The sequence below is a fragment of the Drosophila simulans genome, chromosome 2R (assembly GCF_016746395.2).
Source record: "Drosophila simulans strain w501 chromosome 2R, Prin_Dsim_3.1, whole genome shotgun sequence".
Taxonomy (NCBI): Eukaryota; Metazoa; Arthropoda; class Insecta; order Diptera; family Drosophilidae; genus Drosophila; species Drosophila simulans.
In genome coordinates, this window is record NC_052521.2 from 7,492,169 (window position 1) to 7,515,605 (window position 23,437).

At 42.7% G+C, this 23,437-nt stretch overlaps 3 protein-coding genes across 19 annotated transcripts in view; 1 reads left to right on the forward strand and 2 right to left on the reverse strand.

Moving 5' to 3' along the window:
* Positions 1–65: 65 nt before the first annotated feature.
* Positions 66–3,728, forward strand: LOC6733829 (zinc finger protein 761). The gene is made up of 10 exons (XM_002080837.4): positions 66–890; positions 945–1,100; positions 1,161–1,422; positions 1,482–1,634; positions 1,694–1,837; positions 1,891–2,026; positions 2,108–2,563; positions 2,626–2,812; positions 2,871–3,103; positions 3,159–3,728. The coding sequence occupies exons 1-10, from the start codon at positions 137–139 to the stop codon at positions 3,633–3,635; spliced, it is 2,958 nt and encodes a 985-aa protein (XP_002080873.1). The 5' UTR covers positions 66–136; the 3' UTR covers positions 3,636–3,728.
* Positions 3,646–23,437, reverse strand: part of LOC6733830 (potassium voltage-gated channel subfamily KQT member 1) — a 39,279-nt gene continuing 19,487 nt past the window's right edge. Inside the window, exons 1-19 of one of the 17 annotated variants that reach the window (XM_016182408.3) lie at positions 12,575–12,743; positions 12,299–12,484; positions 11,916–12,133; positions 11,681–11,856; positions 11,339–11,464; positions 11,170–11,280; positions 10,744–10,931; positions 10,183–10,227; positions 8,652–8,833; positions 6,446–6,895; positions 5,894–6,021; positions 5,722–5,806; positions 5,393–5,435; positions 5,232–5,328; positions 4,814–5,167; positions 4,646–4,749; positions 4,463–4,578; positions 3,983–4,197; positions 3,646–3,915 (exon numbers count right to left, since the gene is read on the reverse strand). In XM_016182408.3, coding sequence (XP_016026833.1) covers positions 3,829–3,915; positions 3,983–4,197; positions 4,463–4,578; positions 4,646–4,749; positions 4,814–5,167; positions 5,232–5,328; positions 5,393–5,435; positions 5,722–5,806; positions 5,894–6,021; positions 6,446–6,895; positions 8,652–8,833; positions 10,183–10,227; positions 10,744–10,931; positions 11,170–11,280; positions 11,339–11,464; positions 11,681–11,856; positions 11,916–12,133; positions 12,299–12,484; positions 12,575–12,627 — 2,964 coding nt within the window. In that variant the 5' untranslated portion in view covers positions 12,628–12,743 and the 3' untranslated portion in view covers positions 3,646–3,828. Of the gene's footprint in view, positions 3,916–3,982; positions 4,198–4,462; positions 4,602–4,645; positions 4,750–4,813; positions 5,168–5,231; positions 5,329–5,392; positions 5,436–5,721; positions 5,807–5,893; positions 6,022–6,445; positions 6,896–7,147; positions 7,241–8,651; positions 8,849–10,182; positions 10,228–10,743; positions 10,932–11,169; positions 11,281–11,338; positions 11,465–11,680; positions 11,857–11,915; positions 12,134–12,298; positions 12,485–12,574; positions 12,746–23,437 lie in introns of those variants that run through there. The other 16 variants (XM_016182403.3, XM_016182399.3, XM_016182393.3 and 13 more) reach the window with 16 other exon arrangements.
* On the reverse strand, positions 13,641–16,827 carry LOC6733831 (tubulin-specific chaperone cofactor E-like protein). The gene has a single exon (XM_002080839.4). It carries the CDS (start codon positions 15,919–15,921, stop codon positions 14,542–14,544), a length of 1,380 nt encoding a protein of 459 aa, XP_002080875.1. The 5' UTR covers positions 15,922–16,827; the 3' UTR covers positions 13,641–14,541.

Below are 23,437 nucleotides of genomic sequence, written 5' to 3' on the forward strand. Positions count from 1 at the left end.
TAACGGTTTTAAAAATCTGCGCAAGACAGTCACACTGCGGAAAATACCAGACAGCTGACTGGTACGGAAAGGTAACACTAAAAAACCAACCAGAAATGCCATAACGCCTACAATTTGCTGACGGACAAAGATTAAGATGTCGGAAAACGCGAAAAACAATAGCTGCCTGCATTGCAGCGTATTCAGTACGAAATACCAGTACCAGGAGATCTTCGATGAGTTCGGAATCGAACTGGGACTGCAGTCCCTGCTGTCCAGGCACTATCAGCTCGAAGTGTCGCCCGATCCGCGGAAGCAGCAGCTCCTGTGCGAAGTGTGTGTCACCAATCTCATCCGCCTCTTTGACATCGATGAACTGGAAAGAGAACGGGAAGCTGCAAAGGCTGTGGCCCAGGACAAAGATCTCAAGGCAGAGGAGGACCCCATTGTGATTACCGAGGTCCAGCCAACTCCACCAGCTGCGAAACCAGCCCAGAAAACAGTGCCTTCAAGGCCCCTGACTAAGGTTCTGCGACCAGTGCCCATTATTCCCACCCGGGAACCGAGTGCCCGGATAAGGAATAAAGCGGCTGCTGCTTCCCATGTAACGCCTGATACGTCTAGATCTCCTGAGCCACCACAGACACCTTCCCCAGAAGATGCTGTTTCCAAAAGTGATGCAAAACTGGTTTCTAAAGTCGCAGATCAGGAGCAGTTCAGTGTCCTTATACAAAATATTCTGGACGAAGAAGAAGCTATTGTTGAGGATGAAACCGCAGTCAAAGAGGAGTCCAGTGAAGCTGTCCAGGTCACAGAGGAAACAGAAACCCCTGCCCAAATAGTCATCCTAAACAGAGAGGTTGTGACAGAAACCAATCTGGATGAGAATGTTTACATATACGAGCATGAGGGTTTGTTTGAATTTCATATTTTCCGTCCATTAACTAACACTTAAAATGTTCTAGATGTTATGGATCCAAATTTGGACAATGTTAAGGTCAAACCCATAAGATGTTCGTCTAGATTGGTAGCTCAAGCTGAGGAAAGTCAAAGCGATGATGACATCGACGAGGGAGAGACTAGCAATATTGTTCCGTTTAACTTTGTGGACATCAAAGAAAGTGGGTATAATATCTAAAACCAAAAGGCAATCCCAACTCTACATATCTTCATATTTACAGAGGATGAAGTTGATAATATTCCGGAGTACTTGGCTACCGTGGTGAAGACGAGCTTTGAAAAGCTGACATTTCAGTGGTGCACTGTGTGCAAGCATTGCTCCCTGAAGTGTCCCACATTCGAGAGCCTTTTTAGTCACTTGTCAAAGGTACACAAAAGCCGCAGAGATGTCTACCAGTGTCCCATCGAAGGATGCAACAAGGAGTTGAAAGGACGCAAATTCCTAGCCATGCATCTTGTTTTGTTGCACGCGCCAGTGGCTGAGTAATTATATTTACTAAACGAGATATATGTGTTATATATTTGATGTTTGTATTACCTAGAATTCCGATCTACGGCAGCTGTCCGGAATGTAAATTGACTTTCTCCAACATTTTGCAGTACAACAAGCATTCTTGCGCTCATGTAATAAAAAAGAAGCGAGGTTTTCGCTCATTTTGTGAAATGTGTTCGCTGGAGTTTCCTTCCTGGAAGCGGTATGTTTATTCTCTCTAAAATTATAACCGATACTAATAATACTTATATTTCTTTACAGATTTAATTTCCACAGCCAGTTTCACTTAGAAAAGCACAGACCAAGAGCTTGCTTCGTCTGTGACTATGCCACCACGAACATAGATGAACTTTTCCAGCATTTAAATTATTCTCATGAGCCAGTGGGCACCTTATTCTGCGACCTGTTAGTACTACAAATTATTGTTAAGACATTTATATTATTTATTTATTCGCTAGTTGCGACCGCACTTTCCGGGACCCCTCAGTTTTTATGGAGCACAATAAGTCGCATGCCAATGTTAGCAGCACGACCTACTCTTGCAGCGAATGTATGGCCAACTTTGAGTCGCGGGGCCGGCTAAATGGACACATGGTAGGTCATGAATCTTAACATCAAATCCTCCTATTCGAATATGCTTTGAGGTACAGGAATTAATTGAAATCCTAATTTCAGAGAGCCATGCACGGCAGTGTAATAAGCTGTGAACTCTGTTCCCGGGAATTCGCCACCGAAGCTACTTACAATATTCACATGAAGAAGCATCTGATCATCGAAAAAGATGTGCACGTGTGCAGCAAATGTGGTCTTTTAAGTGATAACCGCGAAACCCTCCAAGCTCATGTAAATTCCGTGAAGACAGCCTGTTTTGGCTCGAAGGTAGACGTGGAACTCCTACGGGATGCTTATGTGTGCGAGTACTGCTCCTCGTACTTCAAGGAAAAGGACTGTCTTCAAGCCCATCGCGATTCCGGGGTACATAAGGATGGAGTGTTTTTGTGTCAGCCCTGCGGCAAAGAATTCCCACATATGAAACTTTATCGCCATCACCTGCGCAACTATCAACAACTTCGATCGGACTCAACACATCGCAGGCTAGAAATATGTGTTTACTACATGTGCGACCAGGAGGTGAGGCGTCCTCCTTTTGGTCACAGAACGTTTGATCATAACATTGTTTCCTCTCCTTTCAGAACTGCACAGAGTCTTACGTGAACTGGAACTCCTTGTACACACACAAGCGGCGCACACACGAAACCTCGACCAAGCAGGCGGAGAAGGGTTCAAAGTCTGCCCAGGAATGGGTTTGCCAGTTTTGCTTAAAGGAATGCCGCTCAAAGATGTCCTTGTCTGTTCATGTAGCAAGGAGTCATAACAATGGTAAGTATAATGTGTTTTCTAATATATTCCTCTTTTACTAAATAATTTTATATTTAAGACAACGTCACTTGTCCGTTATGCAATTCTTCGTACAAAAGCCATGATGCTCTGGCCAAGCACCATGCCTATTGGCATGAACCAATAGAGTGTCCTGAGTGCTTTAAAATAGTCAAAAACCGACGGAATTATGACACTCATGTCAATGTGGTGCATTCGAATAAGAAGCGATATTCCTGCAGTGTCTGCCAGAAGGGCTTTTATCACAAGAGTGAAATGGAGGCTCATCAAAAGGTCAGTACAGTAGACGACCCACAAACGGTTAATTTTAATAGCGTATATCCTGCAGCTTCATGGGCAGTCTTACAGCTGCGAACAGTGCAGCTTCACCACCAGGAACAAAAAGTCCCTTTCTGTTCATGTTCTTGGTCAACACTACAAGCGATTCGCGTTCGAGTGCAACGTGTGTAAAAAGAGGTTTGGGCGCAGTCAAGGATTGAAGACGCACATGCAGCGAGCCCATGGGGATAAATACACGTGCCGCGACTACTTCGACGGCGGCTGTGGACGGACCTTTGTAAACAGTTCCCAGTTGAATGTGCATGTCCGAAAGGTTCACGATGGCATCATTTTGCTCCAGGATGATGTGGTTGAGGAGGACGAATACATCACCGATGATCCGCCATCCACATCTAAAAAGCGCCGTCTGAATGAAAATATTGAGTTTATAGAGGAAGCAGATGGGGATGACATAGTGATGGAAGATGATGACGAGGAGGCGGACGAATTTATAGACGAGATACCAGATCAGGACACACAGAATTAAGGCTGGTACATTTCGGTAATGTAAGATTTGCTGCTAAAACAGATTTATTTAGTTTGATTTTCATTTGTTTGCTACCAATTAATTGAACACAAATGATGCCCCAAAATGACATTAATATGCATTCCATAGTATATAATATATAATTCTAGTGATAATGTAATGGCTACGTTTAGCTAATTTCAATTGCAATTAACTAGCCAGAGTCTGGCGGAAGCAAATTTGATTTATTAAGCGTTGTAGTTTGGTCATTTAATTGCTGAAGATTGTGTGCGGAGCTTACCTGAAATTGTTATTAACTTGTATTAAAAAGATTCTTAACGAAATGAAACAAATCTGCCAAGACTTACTGGGCTAATTGGTGTTATAACAATGGCGGTGCGCGTGGCACACTGCAGCAGTGCCGTGTCCTCGGTGGACTCATCACAGTCGCCATCGGCATCCGCGTCCACATCGACTTCTACGCCAATATCACTGTCGATCTCCCAGGTGGGGAAATGATCCATTTCACCCTCACAGTTAAGATCCTCCTCCTCGAAGTCCTCGTACTCATCGATTAATATAACTAAATGGAAGATAGATTGTGTTTAGAATAATCTAAATGCTTAAATGCTTTCACAACACATATCATATTTAAAAAAAAGAAGAATTCTGTAATCTGTCGATATACATTTAATTCATAGTTATAGAAAGGAAATTTAAAAAAATAAAAACAAAGAAAGCCAATATAATGATTTTACGTTTTATTTATATTCTCATTCGATAGGCAAGTAGTCTAAAACTTTTACGATAATAATACTATAAATAGAATAGATCTAATTTTTAGTTACTTGAACTATCTGGCGGCGTTGGCTTTGCACTGCTGTCCAGGGAATCAGCTCCCTCATCGGGTATAGTGATCCGTTGCTCCTGCTTGCTATACGGCTCCGATGTTGATCTATGAAGGCTGCAGGTTTTCGGATGTTTATACTGGTTATATGCAAATGTAAATATATGTTTATTTCAGAACACACCTTAACGTAACACGTTTTTTGGTTCTATTCTCTAATTCAGTCATAAAAACATCATTGTGCTGCTGCTTCTCAGACCCCAACTGATATGAGTTAAGCACGGAAGACTGTACAAAGTGGTTAAGTTTGCATCACATACTTCCAATTAAATTAATTAGACTGCGGTAATACCTTTGTATTGGTCGCTGTATGCTGCATATGCGGCGGCATGGGGGTTTGTGTGGCGATTGCATCGGTTGTGGTGGTAGGCGTTTGCGTGGCTGTCAGGGATCGCAGCTCGGAGCTGTCCGGCGCCGAGGGATTCAGCAAGGGTGTGGTGGTCACCTGCTCCGGATGCACACTGAGCGCCGCGGTCCGTTTCCACACGTCGATCATCGCCAGGTTGTGGGCGTGGTGCAGGGGCTTGTGGCTAGGACTAATGGAATGTATTTTGGGCTTGGCTGGCAGCGGAAGAGCCAGGAATCTATCACGATCCTCCATGTAAGCCTTGATCAGAATGTCTAGCTTCTCTTCGATATCAGCGACCTAAAATTAGTCAGAAAATTATTTATACCATCGGTTTAATGCTTTTTTTAAGATTCTAGCTCACCTGCCGCTCGACTTTAACCACGCGGGAGGCTAGGCTTATTTTGGATGCATATACATCCTTGGCCTTGGACCCTTGTTTGCCCAGGATTTGATCCAAGCTGCGCACAAGTTTTGTGTTAATTAATATAGGTTAAGAGATGGGAATTAGTGTATATTTCTTACCGCAAGTGTAGCATTTTAACGCGACCCAACAAGTCCACGTGACCTAAAATATACAAATTGCATTTATAGAAGGTGGTACAAGGGGTTATATATATATTATAAGTATTTTAACTATCCCATTCGTAATCTATCTGTAATGTATTGAAAAATATTAAACAGATAGATGGTTATGTCCATCTGACCATGTCCGTATGTCTGTCCGTATAAACGTCGTTATCTAAAAATCCGAGCTGAAGTTTGTTAAGACGCTCATAACGGCTTAAATTTAATTTTATTATTGGTAAGTAGATTTATTTGGTTCATGTATCTAGACCTTAATTCCCACTTACCGGCTGCGTACTGCTCCATGACGTCCTTGACGTCGTACGGTTTCAAGGCCTCCTTGAATTTCCGCCGTGCCACAAAGTACTTGAGCTGTTGGATAGAAAGGAAGCCGGTTTTAAGATTAAGCCCACAGTACAGCATAGTTACAGGGTATCTCCGTAGTGCGAACCCTCTCACCTTGCGTATGAACCTGATGGCGGTCTTGTGCCGGTTGGTTAGCTGCGTGCAGCGCGGCTCGTCCTCCTCATCTGCGGGCAATTTGTGAATCAGAGAGATTGGCTTGTGCGTTAGGTTTTGGTTGCTAGCTTCGCTTGTTGGTTATTGGTTTTTTTTGGATATGGTTAATCAAGTCAACGTCAACGCAAATATACAACAACACATACAAAAGTACCGTTACACACACATATGGAACAATTAGTAAGTACACATGGATTATCATCGATATATAAGGATAGAGAGCTTAGTTAGTTAGTTAGTAAATGCGAGGCCGTGGGATTCTCCAGCCCAGATACTGAAGCAAGCGTTGTGGTGTGAGGTGTCGCTGTGTGATGGAGGGGAATATGGATATTCAGGTGGGCCAGGTGTAACCAAATACCTACATCAACTACAAATCAAACCGGGCTAAGGATACTCTATTGGGGGGTGGACAGCATGCAACCCTAGCGCAGGCGAAGGAGATACGTTTGGAGATACTTTCGGAGATACGATTCTCTTGGTTAGCACACGCACTTGCCACGTCGATGGTTGGATTTGGTGTGCTGAATCCGGTCTCCAGAAAGTGCGATGCGGCCGCAAAAAACCGACCCGTACGACCACTTCCCGGGCTACCACTGGGACTGTCTGGCTTGACGGGCAGCGGCAAGGTGTTGCTCCGCTGGCAAGTGTCTTTGTGGACCTCATCCTCATCCCGGCCAGCTTCCAGGTCCCGATCGTTGGCGGGAGCCACACGTGGATTGCGCAGCGAAAGCGTCGAGCCCAAGAAGTTGCCGTGCAGAAAACCGTAGAGCACCACCGGAATGGTGAGATTTCTCCGGGAGCCACCGGCTTTGGCCTGCTCCTCAGCCTGATCCCCTTCCCCTTCGCCACGCTCTCGTCGATCCCGATCACGATCGGGAAACTGGGCCAGGGAACCGGCGCTCGAGCTGAGCTTGCAGTTGGCCAGCGTCGCGGGCTGGCTGGCTAAGTTAAGTTAAGATTTCTGGATTATAGGACCCATTGGGAGGGGGTAGTCGTGTTAGGCAACCAACCAACAAACAACATCAATTCAAAGTTCAATCAATCTTATCTCTGGGATGCATTGGATTCACAACATTGACACAACCACAACACTCAAATACAATATAGTATGATATAATAATCGATTTTATCATTTTTTTTTTTTTTTTAATATTCGTATTGTAGGACCTGGGGGAGAGGACCTTGTAGACTTACCGTCTGAATTTTTAATATTTTTTAAGCAAGTGGTTTCAGCAACTGAATCTTCGCTGAAACTTGGATTCATGGATTTGCCGTTTTGTACTACCTCTGTAAAATTTCAAATCAAACGTTAAACTCGACAATCGAAACTCCACTCATTGCGAATCGGAGCAGCGTTCTGTAACTGTAACTGGAATCGGATTGCCAATATATATTATATAGATATATATATTCATATCTGCGATTCGAGAGACACGGTACGGTACACTCTATATATGGGTCGTACAATATTGGAACATTTAATACGAAATCAAAAGTTATGCGCCACAGTGAGAAATCAAAATATCCAACTTCTAAGAACAACAACGAAAAGGAAATCCTTTTGAGTGGTTAAATGTTTCAATTCGGATTTTAGTACGTTATTCACATTGTTTGTTGGTAAATTTAACTATAAACTTGAACTTGATGGGAAACGTATTTGCTTGGGTTTATGATTTTTTATTTTAATGGATTTTCACGAGTAATGGCAGTATACTTATATCAAATATATAGCGTTGTAGGTCTGTATTTTATAATTAATGAATATTTTTTTGTAGTTAAGTTTAGTAGCATTCATTAAATGCTAATAAATTGACCCATAATCCATTTTCCTTATCCAAAACTTTACTAATGGACTTGCAAAGACAATATTTAACTGCAACATTTCAATTAACATCGATGCAAAAATGGCTAGTTTGGTTTATTGTTTGATTAATGACTGGCTTATTGACAATTGTCCTAAGTGGAATTTATTGCAGAACGCTGCATGCATAACAAAATAAGTCGTTAGAAAGAGAAAAGTGAAATGTTTTCCAATTTTTTGTTTCTTTCCTGTTTACTTTCTTTAGTATATGATTTATCTTGTGGATCAAAAAATTTGTGTCAGTTTAAATAGCAAAAGAAATCTTGGTCTTATCTATTATTATTTGCTCAACAATAAAGTTTGAAAAAAACATGCTTAGGCCGTTCAGTGCGTTTCATTGTTTTAAGGAATCGGGAACGTTTTTTAGAAACCACACGGTCAATTGTTAAGAAATAATATAATTCTTTATTTATAAATAATTTCTCTTGTTAGGGATGTCCGTGTTCTAATCTTTTTGCTCATTTTGAAATATTGTTGTAATTTTGTTGATAACTTCTTTATAATATTTAAAATATTTTTTAATATTTGTTAAGTTTCTGACCCAAACTATAATGTAATATGAAGAACAAAGAAAATATTTTTGAAATATTTAAAATTTAGATTGTGAGACATGGATACTAAAAATTCCTTAACCGCATTATTTAAAGTTTTGATAACTATATCGATTTAAAAAAAATATCGCCTTATAGTCACGAAACGCACCTTGACATCTTCAAAAGCTGAAAGTGTGTGTGTGTGTGCATGTGGGCTGTGTGCAAACAGAAATTCGCAATGGAATGGAAATGGGGAAACATAAACGGAAATCGGAAGAAGCTGCCCGATGGCCCACCAACTTACCCAGATTCTCCACGGACGCATTGATGTCCCGGATGGTGCGGGTGTACCTCGTGGAGGCCCTCGACGAGCCCGGCGGCTTGGACACTCCGCCGCCGTCGCCTCCGCCCGGCGTCTGGATCGTCTGGCTCTTGTGCCTCCGGATGGTGGGCAGCCGGGCCACGAAGGACGTGTTGTGCTTGAAGCTGGATGACGCCCGTCTGCATCGAGGGGGTGGAAACAGAAGGGGTAAGTCAACACTCAAATATTGGCATTTATCAGATGAATATGTATTCTTATATAATAGAGAGATAGGTTATCTGGCAAATAGTTAACAGTACACGACTGTGGTTCACAGTTAAGGTGTGGGTGTGTAGCTGTGTGAGTGTGTGTGTAATTGCGCATACAACATATGTACATAGAGTGAGAATAAACAGAATTAAAATTGGCATTTCGGTGCTGAGGCAACAACATTGTATATCAATTCCAACATTTACAGGAGAGAAGTGAGGTGCTAAAAAGTCGATGAGGTTCCGACTACTATCTACCCGTAACTCAAAAAGAAAGCATCGCCTTACTATGCTCTGTTTACTGGGTATTTCTGAGATACAACGTATTTATCTGCAAACACAGCTCGGTTGTGTCTGAGTGCTAACTATGATTCACCTTCCGAAATCTGGGTATATTTTCCTATTTTCGTGACTCAAGCTAAAACATGAAATTCGCACGCCTTTTAGTTTAAGCAAAAATTATTTGAAGCTACACATGAAAAAATATTAAGATTCATTAATATTAAATTGTACATTTGGTTTGAGAGATCAATGTACTCGCCCTTTATCATTTAATAATTGACTCATCACTACAAAAGAAACTGCTCCCTATACAATCTTTCGAAAATATTTTTGGATCTGAATACTAAAACACTAAAATGTTGTAAAATTCTTGAGGCGATGCCTTCATTTTTGAAAGGCGGGACTGGGGGAAACGAGGCATCGAGGTGCTAGAAGAAAAACCTTACGAACTTAGGGAGGGGTGAGTGGGTGGTGGTGTCTTCATTTCGCATGGATTAAAGGGGTAAAAGGAGCAAGAGAGAGAATCGAATAAAAAGCTTTTCACTCATTTGGCTTCATTGAACTCACGTGTTAATTATAGATTATACACACAATTATATGCATTTTTATGGAGTTTTTGGGCGCGAGGCAGCAGAACACACAAAATGAGAATCAATTCGTATCATATTGATTAATCGTTTTCGGTCAATGGGGTAAGTTTAAAAAATTTAGCAAAAACGCCTTTGAATGCAGCGAAAGACAGAGATGGAAAGACGAGGCGACAGAGCGAGTGCGACAGAGAGGGAGATTGAGACTGGTGCTGATGGTAGAAAAGCTGCGAATTAACTAGATTTAATTTTGATTTCAGATGTGGGAGCCATGTCTACTGATGTGGGTGCTTTTGGGGGCTGAGGAACACCGCCCGTACAGAATGATTGGCAGATTGCTTGAGTCTTTGCTTGGCTTGATTTTGATTGCTTTTTGTTACGGTTATCAACTTTTACCTATATTCAGTTATGTTTTTTAATAATCGCTCCCAGTTTTCAGAACTGAAAATGTTTACAAAAATTATATTATCTATGGGAATAAGTAAATTATATAGAACATAAGTGATTAATCGAGTGGACAGAAGAAAGACGGATAGAAAGACAGTCGGGTGGCTATAGTTGCATATGCTAAGTATCTCTATTTCTACCTATGAGTGTTTTAGTTTGATCAGTGTTATTGTTCTGTACACATTAAGGGATTTTTTCAAATTTTGAATTGAGCTCTACATGACAAGATACCAAAATTTAGCGCCTTTCTACGCGCTTCTCATAAGTTCTAGCTCGCCAGCTCGTAAACACATTCTCAAGTTTTTCTTTGGTTATACACACCAATGCGAATAGTGTTTGTGTGTGTGTGTTTGTGTCAGTGTGCAAGTGTTTGTGACTGTGTAAGTGTTTTATCGTTACTGTACAGTAGTCGTTGAACTTCTCTTCTGCAATATACCCCCAAAAGATACTTGAGTTTCATTCAAATGTTCCGCCCCACAAAGGATCAGTCGATATTAAGGCAATACATACGAAGCTGGCGGACTGGGCAGAGCCACCCGGTGGATGTTCCACGTAGCCACCGATACGGAATGCTCGTCGGCCGCATAGCATCTCCACACGGCCTGGATGAGAGTGGCCGCCGGCTGGCGACGCCGAATCATGTGCTTCTGCCGCTGCTGCTGCTGCACTTTCAGAGCAAATCCGCTGCCGAGGATGCCCTAGGAAAAAATAAGGTATGAAGTGGATTTGGAATGACTTCATAACATATGTAAGATTGTCACAAGAGCAACTGGGGCTGCGCCTCTATGTTTGATCGATAAGAATAGTACAGCACTTCATTGTCAATCATAAATAGTGAGATAACATGTCTTTATCATGTACCCACGTATAAAAAAGTAATTGAAAATAAGTGGCACTATTAAAGCTATATCTTTTTGTAATCAAAAAGTGACTTACCGCTGGCAGGGCGAAGAAGGATATTCCCAGAAGGGCACAGCAGGAGGCAATTAGCTTGCCCTGCCAGGTGATCGGCACCATGTCTCCATAGCCCACCGTGCAGAGTGTGATCTGGAATCGGAAGGATGGGCTAGCACTGGGATTAATTCATGGGGTCTTAGGGACTTACCACACCCCACCAGAGGGCTTGGGCGAAATTGCTAAACTTATCATTGACGTCCTTCTCCCACATATAGACCAGGAATGATGCAAAGATTAGACCTAAGAACCCTATGTACATGGTTGTGATCAGCTCCTGCAAGGTAAAATATATACATATGTACATAGGTAGGAAATCGTGTACGTGTTTAAAGATAAGGCACTTAATTAATTTTAAAGCATGTGTTCTTTACGCAATTAAAGTGCACTTGTCATCCCGATAACGATAAGAGTAAGTGATCTTATTAATCACGCTAATCAAAGAGAACTTGAGCAAATACTTTCAAGGTGTAAACGTGGAAGGCAAACTTACCTGTCTATGTGCGTATACAACCGAACCGAGCAGCTTCCAGGTGCCGCCCCGCCGATCCATGCGCACCATCCGAAGGATCTGAAAGAACCGGAGGCCACGTAAAGCACTCGTGGCGAACACCTGGCCCGAGGTGCCCATTCCTAATACTACAATTGAGGCTAAAATGGTGACAATATCTGCAACGCACAGATCGCATTCAGTTAGTGAATCTAGTTTGTGTTTTATTGTTATTTACCTATAATACAGAATGGTCGCTTCACGAACTTCAGTCGACCCAGGCATCCCTGGTATCGCGATCGGCAGCCCGATGACCAGAGTCGAGCTCCGAACTCCATTGTGAACCAGATAACCACCAGGATCTCCATGCGGAACAGAATGTAGACGGCGTCCTCTTCGTACTCCTTGATGGTGGAAAACACACTGAGCGCCAGGCAGGTGAACACCATCAGGAATCTTTAGACAAAAAGAAATCGAAAATTATTGTATATAAATGCTATTTTCTATAATTTCATTCAATAATTGCTAGTGTAATGAAATCAATTTATAAAAACTTCTAAAGAAATTCACTTTTCTTACGTGAAATTTGAACTTTAACAACATTTCTTGCAGTGTACTTACACCATCACATGGTAGAAGATGGCGTGCAGGCCGCGCGGCCGCTCCAGGAAGTTGTAGAGGCGACTCTGGAGGCGCCGGTAGCGAACATCGCGGCGGGTGCCGCGGTTGTAGTTCAGCGGCTTTCCTAGGAGTGACATTCGCGGTTGCAGGATTCGTTCCGAGTTCGGCCTGCCCGGTCTACATTTCCTGTAAGTCCAGAAATTTGAATGTTTAGTATTTGAGTATTGATTTGCATTTTGGTAATTAGTTTAGCTGCTAATATTGTTTCAAGTGTACCCCTTGTACCCCCTTATGTCGTAGAAGGCATAAATATCGTTGTCCGGATCCATTCTGATCTCATTCCAACCCGCTGAGTTCTCGGAAAATCTCGGCAAATATTTTTGACACTTCGGACACGTCTGGCTCCAACGACGATTGAACCGCAACTCGATCGACGGGCGAGCGACGGCCGGTTAAAAAACCTTCCTTAACAACTAGACTTTCAAAACCCCATGTGTAAATTTTATTAATTATCTACATAAACAGTTTTTTCGTTCCACACACCTTGCATTTTTACGACAGCCCAAGTCTGCGTAGACCTCTATTTGATTTGTTTTAATAAATACCCCATATACCCAAGTATATTGCAGCTCGTCATCAGCGGAGCCCCATAAAATTTCGCGCATTTTAGCGACGGTTTCGTTTCGGCTCCCCATCGCCGTTGTGGGCGGGTCAGGTTCGCTTTAGTCACGATCTCTCGACTTTGTCTTTGCCCAACGTGCTGCCTATCGATCCTACGTCATTAACATTGGGCACTTGCCATGCCCCAGTCCAAACAACCTAAATGTGGGTGAGTTTTTGGCAATTCGTTCGGGGAGTGCTGGAAAACTACCAGCCGCTAATGGGAGAGTTCTACTAGATATTGGTAATCGGTTCCAAAGGGGTTTCAGTCGTAGGAAAAAATTTAGTACAACTAAACGACAGATTTGACGATCGATTACATCTCTGTCAACAAATTTATTAAAAGATATTTATGGAAGATAGGATTTTAATAAGATAATTTTAGCTTTGAAATACATGAATACGAATGTTTTCAATAAAATCAAAACAATGATCTAAGCAATAAGGAAATCTAAATAAATTGTCTTTGTAGTGATTATTGATCTATAAGAATTGCTCTTTCATAAGACATATAACAAGGAAACGCTCAACAAGAAAAGAATTGAAGCTTTTCATCTGGACTTACTTGATAAATCAATAAATTAATTGTTCATAAAAAGCTTCAGATGAAAGCAAAGCAAATAATCGTGACTTTACTGACCAGAACGTGATAAATCCCCGCTGAATGGTGAATATCTTTCAGTTGTGATCAAATAAATAGTACGAGCATAGCATTTTATTTAAATATCACATAAATGTTAGTAATTGTAACTTATATCTAAGATACCTATATATCAGATTCGAAGTATTATAAAATGTGTAACATAAATATAATTTTTTTTTAAAATTTTTTAAAATATTTTAGATGTATTTTAATCGTTGATCGATTATCTAGTAGACATTTCATCACTATTAATTTGAACACCAGTGTCCATAACTAAAATGTGTTAAGTGGACGTATAACCATCATAGATACTTATTGTTGTTCAACTAATTGCATGTGGGAAGCGGGAGAGCCAGTTCTCAGGTCTCTTTTCCGGCAACTTTTCAAAGCTCTCCTCGAACGAGATAATTGCAGTGCTGAAGTCGGCTATCGACAAAGGGATCGCGAAAGCTCCCCACTATCCCCAATCCGTGGACGTGCGCCTGTGTTGGGGTGCTTCGAGTACGCTCCATGAGTCATATCTTATCTTCCAGCGATCCCCAACGGCAAGTGCTGCCCATCACCATAAAACGCTCAGAGTGTGTAAATTTTAAAATTGTTTAATGCATTCTTGCTTGTTTTTGTTTTTTTTTTTTTTTGATTTTTTGTTTTGTTTTGTTGTTTGTGGTGGTTTGTATTTGTATTTTGTGTGTGGCTTAGGTTAGGCAGTAATTAAAATATACGATGTGGGTGCGCAGTAATGCTCGCTTGGCCATTTTCAGAACGTATGTACACAGGGGTTCGCTGCGGAGAACAGAACGGCACTAACAGTAGAGTAAAGTATATGTAAATGATTCGTGTACAAGATCACAAGTTGTAGCACCAGGCGGGGAACGAAGCGCGGTTCGGGTTAATGTTAATCCTCTCCAGATACGGAAGCATGTAGCCCATACGTCGCGCCTCACTTCTTGGCATCGATGATGATCTCGTCGCCCGACTGGATGTTGTAGCTGTACAACTGCTTGTTGGGGAACCGCATCTCCTCCGGCCCGAACTCCTTGTAGTCCTGATCCAGATAGTAGAGGCGCATCTTGTTGGGCGCCAGACCCACCAGCTTCTCCAGCTTCACCTTCAAGTCGTTGACGGTCAAATAGATGTCCACGAACCGGCTCTCGCTCACATCGTTGTAGGTGAACAGGACCTTGACCCGCTTGTCTGGTTTCAGGCTCACATTCACCAAGGGATCCAGCTTGCCGTGGATCTGCAGGAGCTCTTGGTAGCGCGCAGGCCGTTCCTCCTCCGGCTTGTCCATATAGTATCTAACGAAAGCACGCTCCGAGTCCACGCGCTCATCGTTGCTGATCTTGCCGCCTCCGTTGAGCATCTCCACATTGGGCAGCCTGGCTATCAGGAGCTGCCTTCTCTCGTGCTCCGTGCACTCCAGACTTTCCCAGAGTGGCCAGTGTTTCACACGAAGGTTGCGTAGCTCGCTAAACTTGGCCAGCTCATCGATGGCCGCCCAGCTATCCAGTTGCGCGGAACTTAGGTTCAAAAGCCTCAGGCTGGGGAAGTATCTATGGGTCTCGCTGCTCTCCTCGGCCTGCAGCGATTTGATGGGACAATCTGCCAGAACGAGGGCCTCGAGGTTGGGAAACAGCCGGCCCAGCCGACAGATTTCCTGCCAGTGCTCGACGGGATTACCGGTGAAATGCAGGGTCTTTAGAGCAGGATGGGCTTTGGTGATTCGCCGCTCGGTTTCCTCTGGCGTTTCCGTTTCCTGCAGCCGCTGTTCCGCCTCCTTAGCATCGATCAGCACCTGCCTGTAGTTGTTCAGGCTGAGATGCAGTTCCTGGAGCACGGGCAAATTCTTCAGCAGGGTATCCACGCAGGCCCAGTCCAAGTAGGTGCCGTTCAGCACCAGGCTCTTCAGATTGATCGTGGGAGCCGTGGGCAACGTGCCGATCGGACTGGCCAGCTGGTTCTTGCTCAGGTTGAGGAACTCGATGCGCGGCATGTGCTCCAGTATGCTGAAGACCTCCGACCAGTCGCTCAGCTTGTTCTGGGCCAGATCCAGTTCCCTCACCCGCTGGCACTTCTCCCGGATGCTGTCGAAGTCCCCGGCCGAATCGATGTCACAGTCGTTGAGGACCAGCAAAGCTGGCACACTGGTCAGCGGGGATAGGCGCGGTATGAAGATGGAGAACTCCATGCGTCCGCCGCACTTGGTGACCGTAAAGTCATTGGGCAGGTCGCTTCGTTTGTGGAGTTCCGGTTGGTGGGCATTCTCGAACTCGCATTCTGCGAAGTACTTGCGCTCCAGCGCCTCCAAAAGGGAAGGCATAGCGAACTTGCACTTTTGATGATTACTTAGATGGGATTGGTTTTGGATCCCCCTATATTTATTCGGGCTTTACTTATTCTGCCCCCTATTGATTTTCCACTTTTCCTCGCTCATAGACTTTTCCCTGCCCCGTTCTGTGTTGGCTATGATGCAATTTTTCAGTTTTGCGCAGTTGCAGTCTTCATTGATTTTAAACAAATTATTGCGCACGTTTCGCGTTCGTTGTGTTTCTTGTTATTCCGTTAAATATTGCGCACTAATTCGAAGACTTTTTTGACTCCGACGTGCTCCGCTCCGACTCGATGTTAAAAAGATCGTAACAAAGAAACCCAAAGTGCGTTGGTCTGGGCTGGTTTTTGAGTGTATTTTTTTTCGGATCTCTGCGCCAGCTTAGATGCGTTTTCCCTTTGTTGTCGTTTTGTGTTTGTCGCTGCTGCTTAACCTTTGTCGCAGTGGCCAGCTTTTCCGCTTTTCAGCTTGTCTGCGCTATTCTGCTTTTCTGCTTTTCCGAATCGCTCTCCGTCCGCTCGCAATGCCACCAAACGCTCAACTAACCACCGAGAACCGCGCCAACTCCTCGGCGGTCGGTGGTGCAGTAGTCAGTGGCTATATGTGTGTGCGCGAGTGTATATGGGTGAGTCGTGCGCTCGTGTTCGGATTCGGATTCTGGCCTGTTTAGTGCTTTTTGTGTGTAGGTCGCTCGACATGCGCACAGGAGCGGTTCGGGCCTGAAGAGGTCGATTTCTGGGTATTTCGGACTAACAAGGAAAATTTTTATTTCCACAAATGCGATAAGTTCTCGTCTGATGTGCGTCCGAATCCCGATCAGACAAGAACATACCGTTTAATTTTGATAGGCTTCCGAAAAAAAGGATACCCTGGGGCGTTCTTCTCACGGCCCCCTATTACTAGGGTGTGCCAGCATACATATGTATAGGAATGTGATTATTCAAATATATTTGATATAACTCTTTTGTTTTGGTTGTCATAATTTAAAACACAAAAATGATGTAAACAATTTATATCTCATACAATTTGGAACTTACAGTACTTTATAAAAGATAGATCCGCTATGACGGAACTATCAAAATAACCGTAAATTGGTCGTTCAGTTAAAACAAAGATTAAACTCGTACTTCTCTATAAATCGAATATGAACGGTGGGCCCAATTTGGGGCGCTGCGTTCGTCCGCCCCACATGTAAATGATTTGACAGCGACCTTGCCGCCAAAAATAAATACGCTGTTTCAATTACGAAATTTTGTTTAAACTAAGACAGCAGAACAAATTATTTGTTTGGCTTGCTCTCGCTTATTTATTGGGGTTTTTGGCGCAGGCCAGACCAAAGATAGACTGCTGTGGGGGTTGGGGAAATATTAAAAATAAATAAATACATTTACAATGACCTTGCTGTGTGCACTTGACAGGGGCCCTAGAAAACAGAGTGAAAAAAGTAAATAAACCAAAATTCCTTAGACTGTCATTTTGGGCGCCCTAGTTTTCCCCGTGGAAATTGAGTGCGCCTCTGGCGGGCCATGATGAAAACCAGTTATAAAGTCAATGGTCATGCCACAGTGGGTACTCATTGCGAGTGACAGGTGGCCAATTGCGATAACGCGTGACAGTTGCAATTGCAAATATCATGGGACTGTGCAAATAAATAGATTAAATAGATTGATTTAAATTTCGTGTGACCTTGCAGCTCATAAAGTGCCGTTACGTTGGGGATGGAATGTTGCATGCCAGGGGGTTCCACTTTAGAGCTAAAAAGGTGCGCAATAGATTCGTTTGTGAACGAAGGGAAGGGGTGCAGTTGTAAGTGAGCGGGGCTTAGAGAGCGGGAGCGCAGAGCGCCCATTTACCAACAAAGCTCTCTCGCACTCAGCTGGGCTTTGTTGTTCCACGAAAACAAAGCAAAAACAAACCAAACAGCAGGGGGGCGAGGAAGTCAGCACTCACATGTTTGTTTGCATTACGGTGCTTCTGCGGACAACAAAAATTACGCAGCATTGCGCTGGAGCTTTGCCAGCCACCAGCTGATTGTGTTTGGGCAGGAAAGCTCCCCACGCTCCCCACGATGCCCCTCCACCAAACCACCACCTTCAGTTCGGATCCCAAAAAAAGCTTTTGTGCCATGTGCAACACCAATCCACAAACAAAGAGCAAACAAATGGCAGCACTGTGTCCGCTCTTTTGTGCTTTCCTTTGTCATTGGGGGGCGTTATGGTCTGCGTTGTTGTAACGCCGTCACCAAATCGAAGGTTTCGCCACACAGTGGGGCCTCAGTAGAGATAACCAGTCAGTTAATATAGGGATTTGAAAATTAAAAAAAATGGTAAGGGATTTCTCAATAAAAAAAGTAAAAATTAAATATATTTATAAATAACGTTTTTGGTCATTATATATGTAATAAATGTCCCATTATTATGATGATTTTACAATTATAAAAATGTTGTTTTAAACCTATATAGATATATTACCATAAGGTGATATTTGCAGAAGGCAGAACTTGCACAAAGTTAACTAAAGTGGAGGCAAAGCATGTTCAAATTAGCCTGCGAACTGCTATTCGTATGTAAATAATATTCACTGAGTTTCGCTTTACAGAATTCGGATTCAGGTGTTTTTTTTTTCTGTTGTGCACACTACAGTTCCGCATGACTGGAGACAATTTGCGAATATTTCACTGTTCAGACTGCCATAAATATGGGTGCTAGATAAAAGTGTTTGTACACACATGCAAGCTAATATTCCGAATTGACAGCCAGTTGCAAATTGGTCAATGTCTGAGGAGGGTTCAATCAGGTTCCAGTAATATTTCACTTTCCATTCTTTGCCTACTGTCCTTGTATGATCAGAATTTCGGTAATATGAGAAATGGAAAAGTCAAAATTGTTGACAGCTTGAAAAAATGAGTGTGAATTCTAAACTATCTTGCAAATTTAAATAAATTCGGTTGCGTGGGTATTTATGATTCAAGGCTGCTAAAATCATTACAATCTGTTGCAATTGAATATGGGACATTTGAAATCTGCCTAAAATATGCAGCTACTTTAAAAAAACCTTATTTAAGTACTTATTAAGTACCTTAAGTACTAGTACTATTAAGTACGAGCTATATTCGATGGTTTCCCTAAAAAACCAAACCAATAGATTTCCATTAAGATTTAATCAACTTTAATCCTTAAAGTTTCTTCTAATAGGAATCATTTGAAAATCTGAGAGCATTGAAATCACTTATTATTTTATTTTTTTAATAGTATTATAAATATTTAATTGAATTTTAACACAGATCAAATATTAATAAAACAAATACATTTAAATTTATTACACAAACTTTGCCACCTAAAACCATAAACAGCTTCGATGGAAAATGGCATTCACTGACCATTCCCTATACCATACTATTCGCTTTATGGGGCTCTTAACCCCAGAAGTCAATCACTTAAGTAGGCCTGAACCTGTGCTATATAGCCAAGATGCGGACTTGTGTGTGTTTGCATATATCAAGTCATCAATTATGTCGACGACCCACATCGCAGCGATTTCTTATTTTTGTATACGTGGCCAATTCCTGGCCACTAAGCATTGCGTCTATATTTAACAAAATCGTTGGGACTTTTGCGCTTAGACTTGTTGGCGTTTTCGCGATGTGCGATATTGCATAGTTTGAAAATGTTTTCGCTAGGGTTCGCCGGCGAAAGCAGAGCAACAAATAAGTCATTTGTCAATAGAATTTTCATTTCACTTGACTCTTTCGCCCCAGCGGTCATAATTCAGTCGAGTCCTCTGGGCCACAGGTCATTTTGCCCATCAACGTCGTGTATATCTTCTATCATATATCACATATCATGCATCATGTATATCAGCTAAATTTATTATTTGCTGATCTATATGCGCATTGATTTGCCTTTATTGGGGGTTTGCTCGTGAAGATGGATGCGTTTGAGGTAATTAGGAATTTTCTCTTGCTTCGCAGCGATATAAATATTGCTTTTATGGCCACAAAAGCGCTGGCTCTTGTTTACACATGGGATCGGCACAAAGGCCTGGTATAATCCAGCCCATTGAATTTTCAAATCGATTGCGTCAATTAATGCAGAAACTAGACGAGTTGTTGTGGGCCGGTCGTAAAGTTTCTAAAATTTGTGCTGGTGTCTGCAGTGTTTAACGACTTTAAAGCGAATGGCACACAACCTCAGCCATGGCAGCGTAAACAATGACACGAAATGGCACAATTTCCCCCGGCAACATCTTTATTTTTCATCTCCTTTGTCTCTTTCAGAGTCTAGACGGAATTTTGAATTATTGCACGATACCCAGTGTCAACAGCATCCACTCTCTCTCTGCTTCGCAGTAAATGGGTCTGGTCGGCGGCTAACCTTGCGTATGAGTAATTTCATTATGATTAGCCGCCATGTGCTGCATTTCAAATGAGGAACCACTGCTTAGATGGAGAATACTTAGTAATACGACAAACAAGTGGTTTAGTATAACCATTAAAATGCTGTCTTTGAATATAGTGTTGTAACGCCGCTAGGTGGCGCTCGGGTGCAAGCAATAGGTATCTGATATTCGAGGCACTCCACATAACTTATGACGCCACTTTGCTCGTAAATTCTATCAGAAAATAGCAAAAGGAGTGGTATAAATAGTATGCATTCCTGATAAGAGCAAACAAATATAATGATTGATGGGGTACAGTGTATTCAACGACTGCTGACAAGTCAATATACGTACACTGCGATACCTTCGATTAGCAATTTTTGATTCCATTTTATGGTTGTGGCTGTTATGATCTGCTTTTTCACGCTCGGCCAATTTGGGTGTTGGACCTCGAGAGGTGGGTCACGGGGTGCTTTATGGCAGGGGGTGTCTGTCAAGTGGCAGCGTTAATTTAATATGCGACATTTGCACTTTTCGGTCAGAACCCACACTCCCCAACGAGCTGCCCTGGACTTGGGTTCATCGGTTACGCTATCGCCGGCGGTGTCATGTTCTGGAAACTCGGAGAACAGGGAGAACTCGGTGCCACGGAGGTTTTCCTGGGAAGGTGTCTCTGCGGTCTGGCCCTCCAGCTGCAGCAGCAGATTGTGTTGGCAGCGCCAAAGTTCAATTTAAGCAATGCACTTTCTGCACTTTCGCCGGTTTCGCCAACTGGGGAAATTGTGGGGCTGCGGCGGGAAGGGGCAGTGGGTGGGTGGATCTGGTATATTGCTCATCGTTTGTCATCGTGACAATGATGGTTGCCATAGTTGAGCATCACGCATTTTTATGAAATTCAAGCACTTCGAGATATTCGCATTGAAGGAGTACGGTGTAATGAAAATCGCCCACTTTTATGAAAAATGAATTTTGCGACAGTCAGGGACAGGGATAATGAAATTATTATGCAAATGTGTAGTATGTAAAGTCAGTCTGTCTGTGTGCGAGGGCAAATTGTCTGCCTATCTTTCCGAGAATAAGCTATCCTTAAAGATATTAAAGAAATGCTTTATAATAAATCCATGTAACATTAACTAGTTTGTGTCAGCTTGACTATTTTTAAACAATCTGCTTCAATATTTATTTGCACTTAATATATATTTGGCAATAAGTTTAATTTATACTTGCTTGTGAAATCTAATACTTAAATATTCCACTCTTTTAAGCCAGCTTAGAGTATTAAAGTGGTCCGAGAGTTATTCTTGAGTATTTCTGCTTACAATAATACCGTGTTTTGCTTATTGAGATTCTTCTTTTGCTTTGCTCAAGGATTTTGCATGCTCGACTGCTCTCCTTCCGTTGAATTCCATTCGCTCTCCCTGTTAGCCCTGTTATCAGCTTAAAGTAACATTTTTATGGCCATAATATTCGGCTTAGTCACTGGCAGCCAGTAGCGCTCTCTTAGCCTTGATAAGGCTTATGCTGGCTGGTTTCGCCAGAGCTCACGGGAAAGTTTGCAGATAATGTCGGGGAATGCCTCGTATAAAAGTCAAGTTGATTAGGCTGAAAATAGCTCAACTGAAAATCAACTGGATGGAAAGTCAACGGCAGACCAAGAAAGTGGTCTTCAAGAAGGTCACTGCCCACTCCCTGCGAAACCCTTTCTCGGACAGCCATAGTTCCTCATTACGGGCAATTAGCAGTCGTCCTTTGGCATGGGCGTGCCTGGTCGGACAGGCCAACAGCAAACAGAATTATTCATAGTCCATGGTGGTATGGATGCACTCGGAAAAAATGCATCATTTCCTAGTTCCCAGAAAGGGGAATCGTACACCTAGGGCAATGGATGTAATCGTAATTTGGGAAATATACGCTTTCGGAAAATTGGAAAAGACTCATGCCCAAAAATAACCCAATAAGTGAGTCTCTGTAATGAAGATTGAATTACATCGAAAATCTCTTCAGCTTTTCCCCACGTGTATGGGTAGTAAGCAGGTTGTGTTGGGCTCGGTGTGCAATTAATTTGCTGGCAATAATGAAATCTAGGACAAAATGCTGGCAAAAAGGAAAATCGTTGACAGTTGACTGCATGCGGCACTCAGTTTTCCCCCGGGTTTCCACCATTCACCATTCGACTCTCCATTTTTCTTGTGCATATGGAAAAAGTTACTCGTGTTGTATTTTCCTTGGCATTCAATGGAATAATTTCATTCGCCAGGTGTGCGATTCTGTGTGTGTGTGTTCTGCGAAGAAACACATTGCCATGGCCTACTTAGCAACCCTGGCAGATGCAGAGTTGCCAAGGTGTTGCCGCCAAATCCAACTCGACCCACTCCTGTCCTCTTATATCTGCATATCAATCGCCAGCAGGCACAGACTGATACTTACTAGCAGGCATTATAGATTACTCCCCCCCCCCAAAACAGGCCCATCTTCTCCTTCTGGGCCGTGTTTTTAATCAAACTAAAATGCCAGGCAACGTCGAGTGTATCCCCAACTCCCACTCAACCGAAAGGGGATGCGGCGGGGTGGAAGATTTGAACGGGGAGTTCCGACCTGGTCTGGTATTTTTTGATTTGCTTAGGGATGAGCGATTCCAGGCAGGAGTTGTTTACCCGGCACTCAATGCTGGTTCCCCCCCATCATGTGCTCATTTAAAGTTGTGCAGTTGAATGGAAAGAAAGGTATGAGTTTGCATATCAAGGATGCAATGCATCACCAAGTCACTTTCAGTATAAAAGAACGTAATGTTATAGAAATGCATGTACTCTTAACAAGGAATGGATTCTTCTGGATTTTCTTATTCCTGACTGACAACGAATTGATTTAAACGAAGAACTAGAAATCTTATTTTGGAAAGAAAAGTTAAAGAAAAACTCGACAAAAAAGAGGCGAATTGGTTTTAGTCCAGATGGAATCCTCAATCATATTGCACTTCGAGTCAATTGAGAGGCAGTCAATCAATGCGACTAGACATCGATTGCATCTGCCAAAAGGCGGAAAATCCGGTTTAACCGTGTCAGCCCTATTTTCCCACAAAGCAGACCCTGATTACCCTGCACTTAATGCCATTAACCCATTATCCATGCAC